The sequence below is a fragment of the Lissotriton helveticus genome, chromosome 9 (assembly GCF_964261635.1).
Source record: "Lissotriton helveticus chromosome 9, aLisHel1.1, whole genome shotgun sequence".
NCBI lineage: Eukaryota > Metazoa > Chordata > Amphibia > Caudata > Salamandridae > Lissotriton > Lissotriton helveticus.
The window spans coordinates 919065825-919090492 of record NC_136070.1 but is presented as its reverse complement, the minus strand read 5'-3'; the positions used below and the strand labels follow the sequence as shown (position 1 = coordinate 919090492).

The 24668-nt window shown below is 47.2% G+C and overlaps 1 protein-coding gene across 2 annotated transcripts in view; it reads right to left on the bottom strand.

The window, feature by feature from the left end:
* Window positions 1–24668, bottom strand: part of LOC144781997 (calpain-1 catalytic subunit-like) — a 383987-nt gene that overhangs the window by 187899 nt on the left and 171420 nt on the right. For both annotated transcript variants that reach the window (XM_078661096.1, XM_078661095.1), the window contains exon 6: window positions 17864–17947. In XM_078661096.1, the coding sequence (XP_078517222.1) occupies window positions 17864–17947 (84 nt within the window). The remainder of the gene's footprint in view (window positions 1–17863; window positions 17948–24668) is intronic.

Genomic DNA, 24668 nt, shown 5'->3' with positions numbered 1-24668 from the left:
GGCTGTCAAGTTAACAATGCATACCTGTATTGAAGAACTTCTCTTGCAGCCCCTAAGACAGATGCCAATTGACAACTTTCATGGTTAAAATGGTAGATAATCGGAAAGCTGGATATTGTTGGGTGGTGCTTGAATAGTTCCTAACTGAAAGCTTGGTTTGGACCAGTCTCAAAACCTTCAGGTATGATCAAGTATGGTCTCCTTGCAAATCTACGCATGACAGCACAGGGTTTAAAACTTTAAACACCTATGGCCTTATTCAGAGTTGGTTTAAGACCAAAAAATCTCTGACCCATGGAAGCAGTGCAAAATCCCTCCATGAAGCTTTCTCTGCGACTGGAAAATCGCTGCTAGAACTACCTCTCTAATGCTATCCATAGGGTGGTGATAATTCTGATGGTTCTACATAGAAGAATCCTTCAAAGGTGCACTTACTGTTATCACTCAGCTCTCAATTAGGTCCTGAGACCAAATCCAGAGTAAATAGTCATCTCAGCTGTATGTCGAAATCTCGGGGTCAACCTGCACATATATGACTCCAAAATATCGTCAATGATCCATCCTGTTGAGCACCTCTCTTTGTAACCCTCAAATTTAATGGCAAGATCAGACTGTGTGTCGACACTGGCTTTCTTACAAAATTTATTTCACAGAATACGGGCACTGTCTGGAAAACATTGGAAAAATATGCTTTTAAAATCCGATCATCTAACTGCATGCCATCCAGGTGCTGTTTTTGGGTGAATTTGGGAAGAGCATAGCTCTAGAATGTGCAGGACTACAAGAAGATAGTGTATATAAGCGCCACAGCTGACTTTATGAAGTGATAATTTAGGAAGCCCACTGGTTTATATTTGGGTCACAATATCTCTTTTAAGAGAATAAACACAAGAAAAGCTTAGTACGGCTACAATCCACATAACTGGACCTATTAGTAATGGTAACCTGAAGTCATTACCTGTTTTCCAGGGGGACATATCCCTTAAGACATTTGTTAATTTGAATAATATCCCATTGGTTACAGTAGCATTCTTTCTTTATCTTTTCCACCCATATAGCACACAATTCTTTCAGTCATCATACAGAACACTGGTGGAGATGGTAATCCATAACACTGGTAAGGGGGTGGAGGGGGATATTTAGATTTGTTGAATGTATATACGTTCCATATAGGAAATCCTAAGACTGTTTAGGACACCACATTTATTTGAACATTATTTATTTAATTGGTCACTTTTATTTTAATCAGATTAGTTATTCTGTGAAATCTGGTTTGCTGAAATCCTCCATATTATCACAAATTACATGTGGCCAGTGCCGTCTTTACACAAGAGCTAAAGGCTGGTACAGTCAGCCTAGACTGCCAACAAGTGCCATCTAGAGAACTTGTAGGTAGCAACCTTACATTTATGGTCATTCACTGTGTCAGCTGCTGTTAGTCTGGACCACACTGCCTCTAAACCACAGGATTTGGCTTTATATTCCATTTACGCCCAAAGGCACTATTTTTTGCTTGTCACCGCTGGTACCCTCACATTGGAGCCCCCAATGTGGTAGCTCTCCGGAAGACACTAATGCCTCTGTGAATCTACCTACTGGGGTGATTGGGTTGTGTCAAGGTAAACTAGGGACTAAATCCTAGCATGTCCACCTTCTGTAGGGGGGCGATGTATCATAAGGTTATCCAACTGAGATGCAAAATTTACACAGAGGGGATTTAATGACTACTTACATACCTTAAACCAGAGATCACCAACCTTTTCTGTAATAGGAGCTACCCTCGTTCAATAAAAATCATCCCGAGCTGCTAACACAAATTATTAGTGTTACAGTAGTGACCACTTCAGTCAAAGTTCCATTAGTGGCCATTGAATGTAGGATTACTAGCAGTAATCACCTCACCGTATAAGGCAAGGCCACCAGCAATAATGTAATAAAATAAAAGCTTCATTCATTTTAATTTTGAATGTCTCTATATGTCACAGCAGTCATATGTGCAATGTCCCCTGGCACCTAGGAAAGAATATCAGCAATAAGACTCCCCAAGGCAGCATGAATTACCAATTAAATATGAGCCTTAAATATATTTTTCTGCAAACATCAGCCAATCAGTTCTGAATAGACACACTTGTACTTTTAAATACATCCTTTTCAATTTTGGAAACCAATGACTGGATGTACCTTGGAGTTTTTTTGCAGCTGGATCGAGTTTGGCCAGGGAAGGGAATTCTTAAGTAGTCAATGAGTGTGACATAAGATGACAGCGTGATTCGAAAGGAGCAAAGTCATATGTATTTTGTTTCGCCCCATGTAATACTCTTCAAATTGTCATTTAAAACTATAGACACCGCACCTTGTGATGATATATTTTGTTTTCAAATCCACAAGAATAATGTTGACAGGTCGCAGTTGTTATAACAAATATTTCATTAAATCTACAAAGGGTTTCGAATTTTGTCCCTTGCAATTTAATGTTACTTGTCTAAAGTAATTTTAGAATGGGCCAGGTTGCTGTCACTGAAACACAGCGAATGAACCATGACGTCCAATTGTTTTTCCAGACCCACAGAGCTGGCAAAGCTTGTTCCTTCCCCACCTTCTTTTTTCGCTCTCTAGGGACCTGGTTTTTAGACACCTTGAAAGAGCAACTGGTGGAAATTAAATCTCTAGAGCGCAAATGGTGACGAAATTATGATAATGGCGCTAAGATGACCTATAAGAAAGCTAGGAGAACTTACCACTCTTCCATCAAAACCGCAAAGACTGATTATTTCACCTCTCGTATTGAAGCAGCAAATAACAAACAAAAATAAATTTTTTAAATTGTTAACAGCTTCACGAAGCCTAAAACTGCAACCCAAGAGATCCCTCCGTCTCAGATCCTATGTAACGAAATAGCCTCCTACTTCACCCAAAAAATAGAAACGCTTACTAAAGATTTCCCCCAATCCGGAACAGCTGAACCTGCGAGTGAAATTGTTCTTAAGGCCGATATACCCAAATGGGAAAATTTCAGTCATATCAGCCTGGACGACTCCTTACAGGGAATTTCCACCCTGAAATCAGGATCCCCTTTAGATCCCTGTCCCCCTACATTCTTTAAAACCATAATAAAGGAGATGAACCCTTATATCAATGCCATTGTCAACTTGTCCCTCCAATCCGGAGAGATTCCCTCTCAGTGGAAGGTAGCGATAGTGAAGCCACTACAGAAAAAGGCGTTACAAGACCCTACTATCCTTTCTAACTTGCGTCCGATTTCTCTCCTTCCTGCCATCTGCAAGATTACAGAATCTTTTGTCAACAAACAACTTATGGCTTTTCTGGAAGAAAATGACAGTTTACATCCTTGTCAAGCAGGTTTCAGGACCCACCATTCCACCGAATCCGCACTTCTGTCATCCACCGAAACCATTCGTGCTGCATTGGATCAGGGCAAACATGCTGTCCTGATCCTATTAGATCTCTCTGCAGCATTCGACACGGTATCCCATGCTATCCTTTTACAGCGCCTCACTAACGCAGGCATAGCAGGAACCGTGTTTATTTGCGTGTTTTTATAGCGCTATGAATAGACTCCCGAAGGAGTATCTCCGCGCTGTTGGCAACCAGTAAAGCAACTGACAAGAAAGCAATTCAATAAAAAAGAGAGTACTGAGAGGCTCCGAATCCAGCAAGTGTACAGTTAATATGAACTAAACAGAAAGGTTTTCAGATATTTTCTGAATTGACGGTGGTTATGACACTGTCTTAGTGAAAGTGGAAGGGAGTTCCAAAGATTGGGGCCTACTACGGACAAGGCCCTGCCACCTAGTCTGGATTTGGTTATCCTAGGAACATTCAATAACAGCTGGTCACTGGATCTAAGGGATCGAATAGGGGCATAAGGAACAAACTTGCTGGTCAAATATTCTGGTCCCAATTGATTGAGTCCCTTATGGATAATGCAGCAGGTCTTAAACTGCACACGTTGGCGTATTGGTAGCCAGTGTAGTTTTTGGAGTAATGATTTTGAGGGGGATCTAGGGGGTACATTTAGCACCAACCTGGCTGCGGTATTTTGCACCACCTGTAAACGGTCAAGAACCTCCTCATTTGCACCTGCCAGAAGACCGTTACAATAATCAAGTCGGCTTATGACCAGAGCTTGAACTAAGGTTTTCCTATGAGAGTCAGGGAGAAAAGGAAAAATCCTACGGAGGAGACCAATCGCATGGAAACAGGATCCCACAGTGATATTGACATTTTGCTTCATGGTCAGCTCCGGCTCCAATCTGACTCCCAAGTTCTTGATTATTGTTTTGGGCTCAGGAACTGGGCCCAAGTCTGAAGGCCACCAGTCGGGGGACCATTGAACCCTGGCTTCCCCGAAGAGCATCACCTCCGTCTTTCCAACGTTGCATTGAAGGAAGTTGGAAGACATCCACCTAGCAACTGCCTTCATCCCATCGGAAAAAGATTGTATTATTTCCGGGGTAAGTTGTTTAAAAGGGAAGAGCAGCTGCGTATCGTCAGCGTAGGACACTGGATAGAATCCAAAAGCTCTGGTAACATCTGCCAAGGGAGCCACATAGGTATTAAATAAAGTCGGGCTCAAACAAGAGCCCTGTGGAACTCCCTTGGTGATGTTAACCTCTTCCGACCTAAACTCACCCATGATGACAGATTGGGTGCGGTTGGAGAGGAAGCTCTTGATCCAGTCCAGTGCCCTCCCGCCGATTCCACTCATAGACAGTCGTTCGATCAGAATGGTGTGGGAGATCGTATCGAACGCTGCCGATAAGTCTAGCAGCACCAGGACAACAGAGTAACCCCTGTCCTGGTACAGCCGCAGGTCGTCCGTTATCGACAGCAAGGCCGTTTCAGTGCTGAATTTTGGCCTAAAGCCTGACTGAGATGGATCGAGGCTACCAGATTGTTCCAGATAGGTGGATAAATGCTTGTTGGTGTGCTTTTCAATAATTTTCCCTAAGAATGGTAAAAGGGAAATAGGCCTCAGGTTAGACATGTTGGTCCAAGGAACAGATGTATTCTTCCTGATGGGTCTAATTAGGGCTTTTTTCCAGCACTGTGGGACAACTCCAGATGTAAGTGAGAGGTTCACCAGTCTCTGAACATCAGGGCCTAGTGTACTCCCTAGTGGGCCCATAAGTCTGGCTGGAAGCAGGTCCGCCGGGCTTCCGCTTTTGATATCCGTGAACAGTCTCTGAACCTCTGCCAACGATATCTCAGGAAAATCGTTAAAAGAGTAGGTGTTAATGGGTGCTGTCTGTACCAAAATTACGTTATCCTGGCTACTTGTGTCAGAGCTACGTGCCTCTATTTTATTGTAGATGGCATCGATTTTTTCGGTAAAGAAACAGGAGATACTGTCACAAAGATGTTGTGAGGCCATGTCTGCACTTTCACATGCTTTAGGTTTCAGAAATGTAGTAACGATCTGATATAGAGTTTTTGAGTCGTTGCCAGCTGCTTCTAACTGAGCAGTGACGTGATTTTTCCGTGCTGATCTTATGGCTTTATGATAGGTATTAAGATTCATTTTGTAATTGATTTTATCTTCCTCCAAGGAGGATTTTCTCCAAGTTTTCTCCGACTTTCTAGCCAGGCGTTTGAGATTTCGCAGTTCCTCTGAATACCACACCTCTTGCTTCCTGGCGAGACTAATTTTAAAAGTCTTAATCGGGGCAATTTGTTGTACCGCGGCAGTGACTGCAGAATCCCAAGTAGAAAGAACAGTGTTAATATCATCTGTGCTAGAAATTGGGGGAGAGAGATATTTCTGTGCAAAATCAGTGTTAGTTATTTTGTGCCACTGTCTGCGTTTAGGCGGAATTTGTATGTGGGAAATAGGTCGGTAGTCATTCATCGGCATGGAGAACTCAGGTACAAAGTGGTCTGTCCAAGGATATTGTTTGGGTACACAGCATTTAATACCAGGGAAGTTAGATATTATCAAGTCCAGGGTATGCCCTGCAAGGTGTGTAGGTCCATGGTTACATTGCTTTAGTCCTAGAAGAGACATGTCAGTTAGAAAAGATTGTGCATCACTGTTGGTCTCTTCTTCACTATGAATATTAAAATCTCCAAGCAACAGGAAATCTTTATCTTGACACACATGGGGGGCTAATGCTTCCATTAGCTGTCTGGACATATTTTTTAAGGGGCCCGGTGGGCGATAAACCAAGGCTCCTTTCCTGCTATGTTTAGTGGAAGAACCAATCCTAAAAATCAACATTTCTAAATTTGAATTACAACACTGATCAATGACCGAAACAGAGATCTCATTTTTAAAAACAATTGCTATTCCTCCACCGATTTTTTGGGTCGATCTAATCTGATAATCTTGTAACCCTCCGGTATTCCAAGGGTGATAGCAGGGGTGGTATGGGGTTTAAGCCAAGTTTCTGTTAAAAAGCAGAGATCTGCTTGTTGGGAAGAGATTAGGTCCCAGACCTCAAAGGAGTGTTTAACCAAAGATCTAACATTGCACAACAAAATCTTTCCCTCCTGAATCGATACTTTAGGAGTATTACGGGGACAATGTTGGAAAGAATGTATAACTGTCTGGAATTGTGTATGGCAAGATCTACATGAGAAAGGTCCTTCGGGGAAACAGTAAAATGGTAACTTACAGTCAGGTGTTGACACAATAGGGCGTAAGCGCAGTAAGGCCTGCGAGGTATAAGACCGCCTGAATACCTTAGTAGACTTTTTTTTTTTTTTTTTTTTTTAACTTTCAAGACATTTATTGAGCATTGTCAGGAATACACAGCGTCTCGCCAACAACCCGGAGGCCGGCCGCTATCAGTGCTCACAGAAATACAAATCAGTGTCGACATGCATGTGCGTTGAAAACAATTTTGCCAACAATTCCATCTAAGTGACAAGTGCCGCGTCTTACAGCTAGATAAATGAGTCTCGAGTTTTTTGAATTTTTATATACTCATTGACATGTGCAGTGTCCATACAAACTCAGGAATGATGGGGGGGGAAGGGGGGCACACGGGCATCTAGGTAGGCATATCTACTCTCGGTAGGCACGGTGACATCAGAGTGGCAGAGTCACGAGATCACAGAAGAGGGAAGGCTGAGCCACAGTATCGGAAGTAGTGGGCAGACAGGCATCCCGGGACGTCACTGAGGACGAGGTTCTTCACATAGGGTCTTAAACGGGGGGGGCAGGGAGGGGGGCAGAGAGGGGGAGGGGGGGAGAATGAGGGGGGGGGAAGGGGGGGGACGGGGAGAGGCAGCAAACATATCATGCCACATCCAGCAGTCCAGATGCTATATTGCGAGCTCAAGATATATCAGCAAAGGTACTCCACCGCCCACCTTCAATCGCTGTCATCCTCGGGCGGATCAGTTACCAAATAACCTTGTAATGGGGCCCATATGTCAGTAGGCCTAGAAGTAGGCGGCATAAGTTCAGAAAAGGTATTCAATTGTTCCTGGCAGTATACCATATCACTCAACCAATCCTTGAACTTGGGCGCCCTTCCCCGCCCCCATCTACAGGCCACCCTGCGTTTAGCCAGAAGCATAGCCAGTGCCACATATTTGCGGTGAGCCGCTTGAAGAGGCGCAACATACCCTAGAAGGGCCACCAATGGGGATGGATCCACCGTCATGTGTATCATTTTGGAGAGGGCCCGAAACACCTGAGTCCAGTATTCATTCACTGCAGGACATCCCCATGCAAGGTGAAGGAAATCAGCTCCTGGGGCCCCACACCTGTCACAGGCATCTGTAGGCCTAAGCTTGAATCTGTGCAGACGCGCTGGAGTGTGGTATAGCCTGTGCAGAAATTTATAGTGGATTATTCTATAACGGCTGTTAGATGAAATGCGCTCAGTTTGTTGCAGGCAAAATTCCCATTGCGTGTCCGTGAAAGTCAAGGTGAGATCTTGTTCCCATTTCTGCCTAGCGGGCAGATCTGTGTATGTCGTGTTGGCCCGTATAGAGTTATAGAGTGTAGATACTAGCTTAATAGGATGATCGTGAAGCAGCATGTTTTGCAAGGGGGGTAGCACCGGGGGCTCGCAGGGGAAATCAGGCGTGATAGCTTGTAGGCCGTGTCTGAGTCTGACATAATAAAACAAGTCCAGAAGTGTCGGGTGGATGCCTTCATAGAAATGTTCCCTAGTTCGGAAGACGCCATCCAGGTACATGTCTCCCCACGTAGTGACCCCAATCTTTTTCAATAGTCTTTGAAAGCCAGCCTCCTGTAGGAGCGGCAGCTGTGGGTGGTAGGCCAGCGGCAGTTTCGGTGCGTATAAGAAGTTCAAGTCCAGCTTGGACACAATAGAGTGCCATGCCGTCACAGTGCTCGTCACAGTGGAAGGGGTCTTATCCCTACCCTCCACCTGGGAGTAGAGCGCGCCTTCAATGGGGATCGGGTGTGCTAACCAGTGCTCAGCCGCCAGTTGAGGCATGTATCTTTGCTGGTGCACCCAAAAGTACGCATAATGAGCCTGTGCAGCCCGGTAATAGAGTTCAAAGTCAGGGATGCCAAATCCCCCTTGTGCGAATGGCCGGACAAGGATCTCCCATTTGAGTCTGGGCGTTCTACCACCCCACACTAGTCGGAGCAATTCTGAACGTAGCAGACGAAAAAAATAGGATCCGGGGTGGTACGGAATATTCAAGAATAGATACAAAAGTTGAGGGAGTATGATCATTTTGATTAATGAGGCACGACCCGCCATGGAAAGAGGGAGCGTGATCCATCTAGATATATTGTCGCTCAACTTGTCCATCACAGTGCCGTAGTTTGCACGCATCAGGTCTCCTCTACTCCTTTCCACATGTATACCCAGGTACTTAAAATCCCCCGTGCTCCAGGCAAGTGGGAATTCCAGCGGGAATGGAACTGTCGAGGCAGTAAGGGGGAAGATACATGATTTCTTCCAGTTGATTTGAACCCCCGAGAGGGCACCAAATCGAATGAATTCACGGAGTATAGGATGCAAGTTATCGCTTGGGTGGCGAACATAGAGGGTGATATCGTCAGCATACATAGAGACGAGTAATTGTCTCTGAAAGCAGCGCATTGCCCTGTCCTGATGATGCTGTCGCAATTTAGCCGCCAGAGGTTCAGTGGCTATAGCAAACAGAAGAGGGGACAGTGGGCACCCCTGTCTTGTCCCCCTGGTGATCGGGAATTCCGACGACAATTTCCCATTGATGAGTACTCTGGCAGTCGGATGTGTATACAATAATTTAATCCAGGAAATAAAGAGAGGCGGAAAACCCATTCGCTCCAGAACTTTAAACACATAGTCCCATTCGAGCGAGTCAAACGCCTTGGTGGCGTCTAAAAAAATGGCTGCCATAGGGAGATCCTCATGGACGGAGTCGTATACCGAAAAAAAGGTACGGAGATTATGCGACGTCGCCCTTCCAGGGACAAATCCGGACTGGTCCGGAAGAATAAGAGCAGGCAGGAGGAGGCCTATGCGCGTCACAATCAGTTTCGCAAGAATTTTAACGTCGCAGTTTAACAGGGATAGAGGTCTGTAAGAGTCGCAGCTGGAGGCGGGTTTCCCAGGCTTAAGCAGCGACGTGATGAGGGCAACTCTCATGGAGGCAGGGAGATGGCCCACCTCCAAGGCGTCCTCAAAGACCTCCCGCAACACCGGAGCCATGAAGTCGATGAAAGTCTTGTAGAATTCTATAGGTACGCCATCTAAACCAGTGGCCTTGCCCGACTTCATGCCCATGACGGCCTCCCTGACCTCATCCAGCTCAAAAGGGGCGTTCAAGAAGGCTCTTTGCGCATCACTCAACCACCCCAAGGAGATATCTGCCAGATATTCATCCAACGTGAGTTCATTGTGTCTGCTAGTGGAGTATAGTGTACTGTAATGTCTCACAAATTCGTTAAGGACTTGGGTGGTGTCTCTAAGTACCAGCCCCTCCGCCGTCTCAAGTTCTAATATTATCGTCGGCGATCGCATCAGTTTGACCGTTGCTGCTAGAGCCTTCCCAGGCCTCTCCCCCTCTCCATACCTCCTGGCCACCCAGTATTTGTTCCGAAACTTCACCTCACGAGCAGCCTCCTCTGAGAATTCCGACAATTTATCGCGGATGGTAGCGAGGGTCGCCGTGTCAGGGTGCGTCCTAAGACGGCTTTCAGCACTGCGTAATTCAGCTTCTATGCTGCGTAATCGAGTGAGTATGCTCTTGAGCACTCCCGAGCCCTTCGATATACATAAGCCTCGAAGCGTGGCCTTAAAGGCGTCCCATATGGTCTCAACGTCTCGGACTGAGTCTTTGTTGCGTTTGAAGAAGTCTAGGCATTCTTCACGGAGTTCCTCCTGGAATATCGCGTCCAATAACATAGTGGGCTGCATGCGCCACGCCGTCACTGGGGGGCCTAGCTCAGAACCAGCCAGCGTGATCAAAACGGGAGAGTGATCGGAGTAAGTCCTGGGGAGATGAGATGCATGTATTAGTGCTGTGTACAGTTGTGAGGTAAGGAGGAAATAGTCAAGTCTCGCCCATGACTGAGCTTGCGCAGTAAAATGTGTACCCTCCTCTCTAGTCCCGCAGTGTGCCCGCCAGGCGTCAATGAGATTGTTACCAGCAATAGTCGCTCTAAGGACTTCGCGCCCGTTAGTATAGTGATGTGGGGCAGGGTGTGATCTATCCAGGGGGGGGTGCAGGGTTATGTTGAAGTCTCCACCCCATATGAGGTGTTGTGGTCCTGTCTCAACTATCGCCGCCCACAGTGAGGTAAAGAATTGCGGGTCATCCGAGTTGGGCCCATAACAACAGACAAGTGTCACTGACATGTATCCCAGCCTACCCCATAGCACACATTACCTCCCCTGGGGATCTACCTTGGAGCCCGCCAGCCGAAAAGGTGTGGATCTCTTAATTAGTATGGCCGCACCTCGGGCATATGAGGAGTAGTTAGCAAAGATCGAGTGAGAAGCCCACCTGCTCCCAAAGGCTCGCGATTTGTGGGGCGCAAAGTGCGTTTCCTGTAGGAAAGCAATGTGAACATTATGGCGATCCAGGTAGCTCAATATCTGTCTCCTCTTCCTATGATCTCCCAGCCCCCTCACATTCCAAGTAATCACATTCAGGTGTGTGTCACCCATGTAAACGTGTAGTACCATAACTGCGGGATCAGAGCATGGAAGGCTGCCAAGCCCATCCTCCCAACAAATAGAACATTATACATTCGGACCAGTGCCATGCCCTCAAGCGGAAGCAGAAACTGAAGCAGAAATGAATCACCCCTAACCCCTCCGCCACGACTCTGCCATAAGTAGCGCACAACACACCCACCCCGCCCCCTCGCCCCCCCGCCACAATCACGGAGCCCTCCAAAGGGCAAATGTGTGAGTTCAGACCACCACATGCACATGTCAAAACTTGAAACCCAACAGTAACCCCAGCAGTCCCCTCCCCCCATACCTCCCCGGATAACTCCAGGCATCAGGCCTAGTTGGAAAAGGGACAAACGGTCCACAGCACGTAACCAAAAATAGCGAGGCAAATAAACAGTTCCAACGGAAGATCTACATCGCCCAGTGTAAGTCCGTTCTACTAGATAGTCTTTCCACCACCCCCCACCCACTGAAGCCACCCCAACTCGCCAGTGTCCCTGTCCCGCCCCCCACCCGTTACCCAAAACAGTGCTAGATAGCAACCAACAAACAAGCAACAAAGTCAATGTCATTGGGGAACACCCATTAGGGGTCATCAGAGGTGCACGGTCTACCACCCCCAGCCATCCCACTCCGTGTATGTCCATTCCTGGGTGCACCCGTGGAGCAGAGAGGGACGAGGGGGGGGTGGTGCCTGGCATACATTACCATCCACGATGCAGCACCCGTCCATGGTACCCAGGGGCAGCGGCAGCCATCTCCTAGTCAAATGAATTCCCCCCAGCAGCGAGGGGAGTGAAGACGAATCCACCACTTGCGGAAGGATGTATCCGAAGAGAGCTAGTCGCCCCCTACTCAGGACCAGATGCATTTAAGTCGTCAGCGTCCGCAGGTCGCCTGGATCTTTTGGGCAAGGATTTAATGTAGTCTTCGACCTGTTGTGGGTTGAGAAAGAAGTGCTGCGTACCTTGGTGTGTGACTCGCAGCTTTGCCGGGTATAAGAGAGCATAGTCAATGTTCAAATCTCGAAGCTTCCTCTTTACAGCAAGAAATTTCCGTCGCTGTTCTTGGACCACCGGGGTAAAGTCAGGGTATATCGAGAAGGGCACGCCATCATATGCCAGATTTTGGTTTGCTCTGGCTGCCTTAAGCGCCGCATCGCGATCTCGGTAGTTTAGGAGGCGTGCAATTATGGGTCGCGGTGGGGCCCCCGGTTGGGGTTGAGGCCCAAGAGAGCGGTGTGCACGTTCCACAATAAAGTGAGCCGAAAGAGCGTCTGCCCCGACTGTTGCTGACAGCAGTTTCTCGACATATAATTCCATCCTCCCCGTGTTGGTCGATTCCGGAATGCCCGTGACTCGAATGTTATTCCGTCGGCTCCTAGCTTCCAATTCCTCGTTCTTGGCAGCGATTACCCTCAGGACGTTGTCCATCCTGGCAAGGCGAGTGTCATGAGCCGCGGTCGTGTCGTCATGTGCCGATATCCTGCGTTCCGCCTCAGATATGCGTTCTTCATGGACGTCTATCTTCTGGGCTATGCCGTCCATCCTGGACGTGAGTCTATCCACTTTGTCGACCACCGTCGCAAAGCCCTGTCGCATTTCTTGCAGGATTGCGGTCATATCTGGGGTCAGCTGGGTCGATGTCGAGGCCTCCGTTACCGGGCTTCGGGGCGGTACCACGTCTCCAGTGTGTCTTGTCGCCTTTTTTTGCGCCGCAGTCTCAAACTGCAATTTGGGTTGGCGACTGTCCGGCTTCCCCATGGTGGCAAGATGAATGTGAGTTGTCTGCGCCTACGTGCCGTCTGCACCACTGTTGGAGGGAGGCTGATAGAGGATATAGCGATCCCACTCTATGTAGTGCGGCGCAGCAATGTCTATCACGCAGCTGACGTGCCGATTACTGGGGGAAGTTAGCTGTCGTTTGCGGGGTGACCCCCGTGAGAAGGAGTACAGTGCAGGAGCAGACAGGCCTCACAACGCAGGGACGGCAGCCCAGTGATGTAGCGCCTACAGGGTAGGAGCAGGAGCGCCAGGCGCCACAAGACGTCCGCTCGCTGCGGCACCGGCAACAGGCAGGCTCCGAGGTCGTGTGCCGTGACTGCAAGGCAGGTTACTGGGCTTCTCAGGCTGCCCTCTGGTATCCCTCTGCCAGTTCGTGTCGGCCCCTTGGGAGCAAGTGCAGGAGCGCCGGCCAGAGACGCAGCGCCTTGAAGACCTACCCAATAGCGCCGTTCCGGATCCGCTGCAGGAGTGCTCAGTCAGTTCTCTATGGCGCCTATAAGTCGCGCCTCGCACCGCAGCAAGGAAGAGGCGTAGCGCCGTGAGGACCCACTCAATAGTGCTAGGCTGTCGGGCCTGGCAGCACGTCGTGAAGGTGGCAGCAAGCAGTTATGAAGGCCGTATGTATTGGTGGGGGCCAGGCCTCAGGACGTCACGGGTCCATTGGGGTGTGTCAGTCAGTCCTCCATGGCGCCGATATATCGCGCCTAGCACTGCAGCAATGAGGCTTTCAGCCGGGCGAAACCAGCGGGGGGCCCCGCACTCACTCTGCCCCCGCCGCGCCAGCAATGTGAGCTGCACGTATCTCCCTGGCCCCCTCTCCACGCTAGTCTCACCGCCAGTAGCAGCAGCGCTGCCGTCCAAGCGTTGGAGGCCCACTCGCCTCGTGGTGATCCCCGGGCTCGTGCTGGGTCAGCAGCCGACAGCAGGCACCGGCATGGCCAGTCACACGCCGGCCGGGGAGTTCCGCAGTTCACAACTCCGGTGTCCCAGGGGGGATTGCCTCCAGATTTTCACCGAGTGTGCATTGTCCCCTGGCGTACCTCCGTGTGGAGTTTCGGGCGGGTGCGTGCAGGGAAAAAGGATTACTGGAGGATATTCATGCCAGGCGGCCGGAGCTTCACACAAGAGCAGCCATTCGGCAAGTGCGCCCTCTAGCGCCCACCTTAGTAGACTTTAATGGTACTTCCATGGCCCCTAGCCACGTCCTGTCGCGGACGGGCGCAGGCGGGCTTCTCTCTGGCGCGTCTCAGGCGCTTCGCTGCGCGCGACCGCTGCGTGCCTGCTGTGACGAGGGGGCTAAGTACCCCTCAAGGTGCAGCAACTAGAGCGCTGACCGCTCAGCAAAAGCGGAAGTGACCTGGCTCTGCCTGACCCGCCCTCCGCTCAACGGCACTGGTTGCCGAGTCGGACCGGGGCGGGCCGGACCAAAGATCGAGCCCAGGCAATTTGAGTGTAAGTTAGACTTGTCAAACACAATAGCGTGTAGCGCTTATGTTAAAAACAAATGTAGGCTGTTAAGATACGGCGCTATTAAAATTCTAACATTCAATGGGCATTACTGTATTGAGTCACAGTTTTTAAACATTCAATGAGCATTACTGTATTGAGTCACAGTTTTTTTTAAATTGATTGCTGCACAAGTCAAACGCTTGATACCTGGCCGTCAGCGGATCGAGGAGACACTCTCACTGTCCTCCCTACCGCAGCTCACCGCCTGCTCCTCGCTGCCTAAGTACCCCTCAAGGTGCAGCAACTAGAGCGCTGACCGCTCAGCAAAAGCGGAAGTGACCTGGCTCTGCCTGACCCGCCCTCCGCTCAACGGCACTGGTTGCCGAGTCGGACCGGGGCGGGCAGGACCAAAGATCGAGCCCAGGCAATTTGAGTGTAAGTTAGACTTGTCAAACACAATAGCGTGTAGCGCTTATGTTAAAAACAAATGTAGGCTGTTAAGATACGGCGCTATTAAAATTCTAACATTCAATGGGCATTACTGTATTGAGTCACAGTTTTTAAACATTCAATGAGCATTACTGTATTGAGTCACAGTTTTTTAAAAATTGATTGCTGCACAAGTCAAACGCTTGATACCTGGCCGTCAGCGGATCGAGGAGACACTCTCACTGTCCTCCCTACCGCAGCTCACCGCCTGCTCCTCGCTGCCTAAGTACCCCTCAAGGTGCAGCAACTAGAGCGCTGACCGCTCAGCAAAAGCGGAAGTGACCTGGCTCTGCCTGACCCGCCCTCCGCTCAACGGCACTGGTTGCCGAGTCGGACCAGGGCGGGCAGGACCAAAGATCGAGCCCAGGCAATTTGAGTGTAAGTTAGACTTGTCAAACACAATAGCGTGTAGCGCTTATGTTAAAAACAAATGTAGGCTGTTAAGATACGGCGCTATTAAAATTCTAACATTCAATGGGCATTACTGTATTGAGTCACAGTTTTTAAACATTCAATGAGCATTACTGTATTGAGTCACAGTTTTTTAAAAATTGATTGCTGCACAAGTCAAACGCTTGATACCTGGCCGTCAGCGGATCGAGGAGACACTCTCACTGTCCTCCCTACCGCAGCTCACCGCCTGCTCCTCGCTGCCTAAGTACCCCTCAAGGTGCAGCAACTAGAGCGCTGACCGCTCAGCAAAAGCGGAAGTGACCTGGCTCTGCCTGACCCGCCCTCCGCTCAATGGCACTGGTTGCCGAGTCGGACCGGGGCGGGCAGGACCAAAGATCGAGCCCAGGCAATTTGAGTGTAAGTTAGACTTGTCAAACACAATAGCGTGTAGCGCTTATGTTAAAAACAAATGTAGGCTGTTAAGATACGGCGCTATTAAAATTCTAACATTCAATGGGCATTACTGTATTGAGTCACAGTTTTTAAACATTCAATGAGCATTACTGTATTGAGTCACAGTTTTTTTTAAATTGATTGCTGCACAAGTCAAACGCTTGATACCTGGCCGTCAGCGGATCGAGGAGACACTCTCACTGTCCTCCCTACCGCAGCTCACCGCCTGCTCCTCGCTGCCTAAGTACCCCTCAAGGTGCAGCAACTAGAGCGCTGACCGCTCAGCAAAAGCGGAAGTGACCTGGCTCTGCCTGACCCGCCCTCCGCTCAACGGCACTGGTTGCCGAGTCGGACCGGGGCGGGCAGGACCAAAGATCGAGCCCAAGCAATTTGAGTGTAAGTTAGACTTGTCAAACACAATAGCGTGTAGCGCTTATGTTAAAAACAAATGTAGGCTGTTAAGATACGGCGCTATTAAAATTCTAACATTCAATGGGCATTACTGTATTGAGTCACAGTTTTTAAACATTCAATGAGCATTACTGTATTGAGTCACAGTTTTTTAAAAATTGATTGCTGCACAAGTCAAACGCTTGATACCTGGCCGTCAGCGGATCGAGGAGACACTCTCACTGTCCTCCCTACCGCCCTACCTCCCGTTCTTAACCCTCATATCACAATACAACGTTGTACCACCCTTAACCCAGCCACACTATTACCCTTACCAACTACTGATCCCCTCACACAGCCACCCCACCATGACTGCGTATTCCAGTGCTTAATTTGTGCCGGTGCTTCCCGGTGCTTAGCACCGGCACGTATTTGTCAGGGCCGGGTCTAGACCAGATTGCCAATGACAACTCACATCAACAGCAGCGTGCATCGAAAAATTATTACATTTTAATGTTCAGTGTTCATATAAGAACCGCACTCTTACTCTGTCTCTCTGTGAAGAGCTGTTCGAATGGTTTAAAAACTATCTAGCAGATAGGCGCCAGATTGTAAGGTTGGGCGACTTTTCTTCTGAAGAAAAAACAATCAAAACAGGGGTCCCGCAGGACTCTAGTTTAAACCCGACCCTATTCAACCTTTATATGGTTCCCCTGTTAAATCTGATTTCTTCTTATAACATCAGTACGGTCGCCTACGCTGACGACACTCAGCTTGTTCTGACTCTTAACAAAAATCAATCTAATGCAGAATAAATACTGAAAGAATGTCTGTCAGCAACCTTTAAATGGATGTCACACAACCATCTGAAGTGTAATTTGTCAAAAACGGAAATCATTCCTTTTGGACTCAATAATTCCTTCTCGCCACAGGATTGGTGGCCTGAAAAAGCAGAAGCCCCACCCAATACCATCAATGCTGCTCGAAACCTAGGCATAAAGTTTGATAACACTCTGACTTTCAACCAACAAGCCAAGGAAGTAGCAGGGGTTTGCTTCGGCATCATTAGGAGCCTTAGAAAATTCTTCGATCTTCTTCCTTTGAGGGCCAGACGTACAGTAGCTGTTGCTCTTATAACATCTAGGCTGGACTATTGTAATAGCCTTTATGCAGGACTTAATAAATCAGCCCTGCATAAACTTCAAATGGTCCAGCATGCAGCTGCCAGACTGGTCCTCAGACTGCCCAGGAAGTCTTCGGCTTCTACAGCTCTTGATGCATTACACTGGCGCCCAATACATAAGCGCATACTTTTTAAAGTTCTTACCATTACTTACAGAGCCTTCTACCATCATGGCCCACTGTATTTGCACAAACACTTCAAACAATATCACCAATCAAGATCACTCAGGTCCTCTACAGGTAACCTACTCCATGTCCCCAGGTTCAAATTGTCAACCAGAGGAGGAAAATCCATTGCAGTCATTGGTGCAAGAGCATGGAACAAACTACCCCCACTCCTGCGTCAATCTACCACTGAACCAAAATTCAGAAAACTTTTAAAAACATGGATCTATTCTTTGCCAAACTCCGAATGCATGGGACTTATATGATGTGTCTATTGACAGGTAGTCTTTTCTTCCATCCACTACCTGCTGTCATTCAGGAATCTAAGCGCCAAGATACTCCTTGGAGTGGTAGCGCGCTATATAAGCTCTATCTCACATCACATCACATCACATCACCACACCCTGGAATCCTGTCCAGTAGGCTATATGGACTTACCTGGTGTGCCCCGGTCACAGAGTAGGCGTGGCCCTTCACCAGTCCTTCAGGGGTGCGGACCTCACTCTCCCACTGGCCCTTGATCTGTGACAGGAACATAAAGAGGTTGAGAGGTTAGTCTAGAGCATGGGTACTCGCAAACATTTCCCCTAGGGCCGCAAAGTACTGTCTGTCGCATGCCCGAGGGCCGCACCGATGCTAGCAATGCGAGGATCGAGGTGATGAAAGGTGGGTATAGGGTGACGTGAAGCAGATGCATGATGTGGACAACAAACCGAGCCTTCACATGACTTTTGTCTGCCACTAACGCTCTATTCTCATGCACCAAGAAGTAAACTCAAAGCATTAACTTCTAATGTAAAACATGAGAGGGAAAGAGATACTCATCTGGTGGCTGAGTTTCAAAATGTGAAACCAGAAAACCTTGCATCAGTCCTGGCTGGCCCACTTGAAATTGTGTGATCTAGGCAATTAGATAATTTCCTTTTGCATCCTATTTCTTCATTACCACATGAGAGCTTCTTAAAATATACGAGTTCAGGGTGTGTGCGATGCAAAACTTTCTCTTGTGTTTTATTTAATAAACTATAATGTTGTTCCAATTATATAACAACCAAGGCTACACACAAGGTGCATCTGACAAATGACTTGATTCTTGGTTCACTAATGGCATCCTTTTCAAAATGGGAGCTGCATGAATGTTTCTAAGATCATGTTTGAATCTATCACTGCTAATAAATGACTCTCAATGTAGTGATATCATCTAATCTACTAAGCTAAAATGCTCATGCATGTTAATAAAATACACTTTTCTGAAGTTTGCAGAGTTTATGTTTTCACATGTTTAGTGCAAGATGTCTTTAAAAATAAAGGTGTTCCTAAAATAAGTTGTCTAGGACACCTTCCGTTCTTCTATACCAATGCTTTAGTGCAAATAAAGTATGCCCTTTTGTTTCACAAGTTTCTGAATGTTTCTGCTCTGTCAAATGTCCAGCAGCCAGTGCTGCTGTTCACCAGGGGGCCGCAATTAAAGGTCAGTAGGGCCACAAGCAGCCCCCTGGGCCGTATTTTGAGTATCCCTGGTCTCAGGGCCGGCGCTAGGCATGGGCAGTATGGGCAGCCGCCCAGGGCCTCGCGCTCAGCTCAAAAACATGGGGCCTCGCTTCCACGTGAAAGGCTTCATTAAAGTCAGGCCCCCCTCCCCTCCGATCACTGCAATTTTACATTTTGCTAATGAGGTGCCTAAACCTGAGCAGTTCTAAAGGCGTGGTGTCAGTCCTGGGATTACGGGCATGGAGGGATGGAAAGAATGGCCAGGGGTCTTGGAACAGCAGGGAAGACTATTGTGTGTGAGCAGGTCAAGGGCCAGGCTGTGCTCTGTTGAAAAGGTGCCATTTGCGTTTCCAAGCAACAAATGGCCCTTTTGTTTTCAGGATCGGCTGAAATGTAATAGGTGTGGAGTGGCGGCGCAGTAGAAGAGGGAGAAGCCGTGGCTGGGCAAAGTTTATAGTAAAAGCACCACACCTCTTTTAAGCCCGGGGGAGGTGGCCCCCACTTCCCTGGGCTTCCATGCACTGGATCAGGGCCCAAGTGTGGGGCCCCTTTCTCTCGGCCTCACATCCCTTATCCAGCGCAAAGAGGCCCAGGGTAGGAGAGGCCCCTTGTGCCCTGCAGCAATGGATCAGACCTCTAAGCCCAAGTTTGGGGGCCCCTGCCCTGGGACATACAGTCATTATTCAGAACTCTGACACCCAGGGTAGGGCCCCCACCCCATCTCCTGAACTTTGTAGCACTAAAGTATGGCTCTGAAGCCCATGGGACTAAACACTTTCCCCAGGGCTTTGTGCGCATCGAGCAGCTTAATAGAACTGAGGAACTAGGTTAGAGTCCCAGCGTCTGCTGAACATCCTGTGATTCTGGGCATATCACTATTTCCACACGCCCCTAAAAAATGAAAATGTCCTTTTGTAACGTAACTGGCGATCATGTAAAGCTCTCTAATGCCTTAGAGCTGAGTTCACATAATATAAAACTGCAAATATCCTCACGTTCTGGAACTGAGTCATGCCTGACTTTACTGCCACAGTCCATGTAACACAGCGAGTTTTACACTTGTGGGTGCATTTGCTGTGTGGGCAGTCCAGAGAATTTTCACATGCGCTGGAAATAGGGGTGAGTGGGGTGCTACAGCACCCCCTAAATAACCCTGCTGTTTTCCAAAGGTAAATAAGCAATAAAGATGCTTTTGAATTATTGCTTTTATATTGTCACATTTGTTGTGTGTGTTAACATCTGGGTCTGTGGTGTACCCTGCCCTTTAGGAGATAAGTGGATGGGGGTGTGCGGAGCGAAAGTGTGAAGATAACATATAGCAATAGAGGGGAAATGGGAAGACTTCATACATGAGACAGTTTGTGTTAGGACGAGAAAGGTGATAAAGAGACAAGATGCTGGAGGGAGGCTGAGAGAGGAAAGCAAAGGGGATACTTGAGAGAAGTAAATAGCAGCAACACACTCTGACTATGGGGAAACAGTGTGCTTAGACCAGGAGGAGGTAAGGAAAAGTGTAAAGAAATAAATACATGCCGTATAGGAGACAAAGAAGGCTATAGGTGCTGGAAGTAGGAGTGTGGGGGCGGGGGGGGGGCAGCTGCAGGACCCCTAACTTTAAAATGCTGGAGTTTGGAAGGTGAATGAGCAATAAAGATGCCTGTAAATTTCAAAGACAGACATCAAATATCTGGGGATGTGTTCTGACAAATTGCTGCCTATTCTTTTAACATAGAGATTGTTTTCTTTTCTCTGAGTGCAAAGTGAGAGGACTTTACAAATTGATCTATGTGACAATCTTGCTGATGTAAAAGGAAAGGCTATAGGATGTAATTTTTTTCTAATACACATATAATGGCGTCGGGCGAGAACAGGCTGGCTTGGAGGTTGGTTGTATGTCACTAAGGGGCCACCTGCTAAATTTCCCTGGGCCATGCAAGATGTGCTACTACAGTCCAAGTTTTTATTTTGATTTCTGGTGCTTGTAGTTTTGTTCATGCCATTATAAAGCAAGACAACAAGCCCCAGAAATCAAAGAAAAAACCTGGACTGGAACAGCACATCATGCAGTGGCACCATTTCAGTTGCCAGGTCTGAAGTATATAGACCTCCGGGCCAGAACAGAGGGTTGGCATGTGCCAAAAATAACTGGTCTGCCACATATCACTACCGGGCAGAGCTTTTTAAATTACCTTTAATATCAGGTTAGCAAACGCAGTTGTCCTCATTAGAGGAGATTGTAACACCCGCTTCTAAGTATTGATCGCAGGGCAGTTTCCTGACATGAAGTCATCGATTTTTAATATCTGACTGTGGAATATATGCTCATGCGCTAGGCTGTAAAGAAAAATCTCTAAATAATGAAAATGATTGTAATCTTTTGACGCCAAGCTGTTCCTTGAGCCTTCCAACTAAACAGTGGAATGTAATGCTGGGCTTTGTTGAATGAGTAGTATGGGGTTCCGTGGGGCTTTGCATTGAGGCCTACACCTTTCAACATTTATTTAAGTCCATTGGCAGACATCGTCAAGGAATTTTAGGAGTTGATGGTCTCCTTTGCCGACAACACCCAACTGGCAGTCTCCCTTTACCTGGGAAAAGGTTTGCAACAACTAGTCCCTTTTTTAGAGAAAGTTGCATAATGGATGGCTAACTGCTCACTTAAATTGAAGGGAAACAAAGCCAAGCTGATGATTTTAAGAAACAAGCCAACACCGCAAACAACCCTCGGATGGCCAGAGTGTCTGGGGGCACTACCAATCTCCCCCCCTCCCCATTACGATCTTAGGTATGTGGTTGGATAGCTCCCTATCTATGGAGGCCTAAGTAAAAACGTTTACAGCATCTTGCTTTGGCTTTATCAGAACCCTACGGAAAATCCTAGACCTCCTACCTACACAATCTAGGAGAATAGTGGCCCAAGTGCTGATTCTTTTCCTGCTTGGACTATGGAAATTCCCTGTATATGGGTTCACCCAAATATATCACCAAGAGACTCCAGTTAGCCCAAAGTGTGGCAGCAAGGACTATCCTCAAGCTTCCCAAACATACCTCAGCAAAAATTGCACTGGCTTCAAGTGAAGGAAAGGGTAGAATTTAAGACACTTTCCTTGGTGCATAGGGGAATCAACTACAATGGACCCTCCTGGTACCTTACAATCCTAGCAGGACTTAACATCCTACAATGCTTGATTGCTACAGGTCCAAAGATCAGATTGGGGTGTGTGTATCCTTCTCGCATTTGACCCCTAAGCTTTGGAATGCTATGCCCACTGATCTCAGAAACTAAATGGACCAGATTAAGAAAATGCTTAAAACATGGCTTTGCCCCACTTGCTCTAGACATGTACCGCCTCAGAATCGCGCTAGTATACACGGCGATCGACTCACGCAGCACTGGGAAGCCCTCAAGCGGCTAACTACTTTATAAATCTGCATAGAATAAATCTACATAGCATAACTTGAGGAGCACTGTTACAGGGTGGTAGTGAGGGAATTCATAGCGAAGGAGCTCATTGGCGAGGCGACCAACTAACATTGTCGCACCGACGGCCACCAGCACTAACGCTGGCACTGGATGTCCCCAATTAGAGGGGCCTCACATCTTCCCTTTCGCCCAGGGCCCCAAAAGTCCTAGGACCGGCCCTGCCTGGTCTAGAGTTTCCATCTGATGACAATCTAAGACTACAGCCTTCAGGTGTGGTATACGGCCAGCAGCTACAAACCAGACATCAACTCCGTATCCAGGTTGTACATTCTGTTCTAGCAACTAAGGCTCACATTTACTAAAAGTTGGTAATTAAGGTTTGCTTTGCTGGAACAGAAGACATTTGTGTAGTATGCGTTGAGGACCGATTATGCCATCAGCTGCGCTCATGGTACAAGTGCTATCTCATCTATACTTAAAACACTGAGGTATAGAGCAAAGCTAAGCAATTGGTGTCTTGCATGAGATTTGTTTTCAGGCACTCTCTCCAGTACAACTTTCTGCGTGCTGGCAACCGCTCAATGATAAGCCATGTAAAATGTGCACTTTTGCTAAAATTGTGTAGTATGGGAGGAAATATGACACCATATTCAGCTTACCTGCAGCTTGCACAGACTAATTTCGCACCGGAATTTAATGCACAGTCAGGTAAATCTACTTTAGTTAATCTTGCTTTGCATGGTTCCTGTGTGTATTTGCTCCTTTCCTGCTCCGTTCCGCACACTTGCCTTAGGGCCCTATTACAACTACGGTGGTCCATTGGATCGCCGTAGTCATGGTGGCGGTCTGTGAATTGCTAGACTGGTGGTCCACTCATCTTATTCTAACTATGGCGGTCAGACCACCACAGAACCACTGCTACCGACAGGCAGCATGACTCCGGAACACGGAGGCTCACGGTTCGATCCCCGGCACCAGGTTAGCCCAGGACCCTGTTACTCTGGGCAATAGCTCGCTTAATCTTCCCCACGGCCCCCTGCGCCAGGGCACGTCTCCAGAGGTAGCTGTGCGCTTTACAAATGCTGATATTATATATATATATATATATATATATATATATATATATATATATATTCACTGAAAAAACCATAGGTTATAGACCATATATAGTTAGGAATTAGCATTTACAAAACCTTGAAAATTCACTGAAAAAACCATAGGTTATAGACCATATATAGTTAGGAATTAGCATTTAAAAAACCTTATTTTACTCACACAAAACCATTGAAATTCCATATATAGTTAGTTGCACTAACTATATATCGCGCACCCGCAATCCACTGCTGATGATGTCACATATTACATCATTCATGACATGGTCAGTGACATCACTGATGACATCACTGATGACATCTCAAATGACATCACTGATGACATCACTGATGAAATCTCATTTGACATCAATGACCACATCACTGATGATATCATTCATGTGACAATACAATGCATCTCCTCACATTTTAATATAACCTCTGTTTCACCCAGTGTTAAATACAGAGTATAATTTTTGAAACCATTGACACACCAATACTAGTTACTACATACGTACTCACTGATTCCTACGTCTACACACACATTCACTCATTCACCCATACAATCATTCATACATACAATCACTCATCTTTACAACACTATCATATGCACTCATACACCTATACAGACACTCACACTCTGCCACTCATCCATGGAGTTACTCACACACCTAGTCAGTCCTGTAAAGAATCAATCACACTTCCATTTTCTTGTCTATACAGTTAAACATAGAGCACCTTACATTTTCAAACAAATACTAACACATACTTACCTTGTTATACAATCATTGATATAAGTACACATTGATCTGCACAGAGTCACACACCTCCCAGCCAGCCACACACACACTCAGTCTCCCATACAAATACTTGGACAATCAATCAGTAACCCATATAGTTAATCATATAGCTACTGATCAACACATGCAGCAGTTTACAGAACAACAGACATAATGATGCACAAATTAAGACACTTTAGTCACTAACCCATGCACTCAGTGAGACACATTTAATCACTCACTCATACATTCAGTCATGCACCTACTAAATCCTTTGTCCAGACACTTATACTTCCACTCATTCTTCAATATGTAAGACACATTTTAACTTTACAGAAACATACAGTCACTGGATGTTGTCATCAGTGATGTCATCAGTGATGTCATTTGAGATGTCATCAGTGATGTCATCAGTGATGTCACTGACCATGTCATGAATGATGTAATATGTGACATCA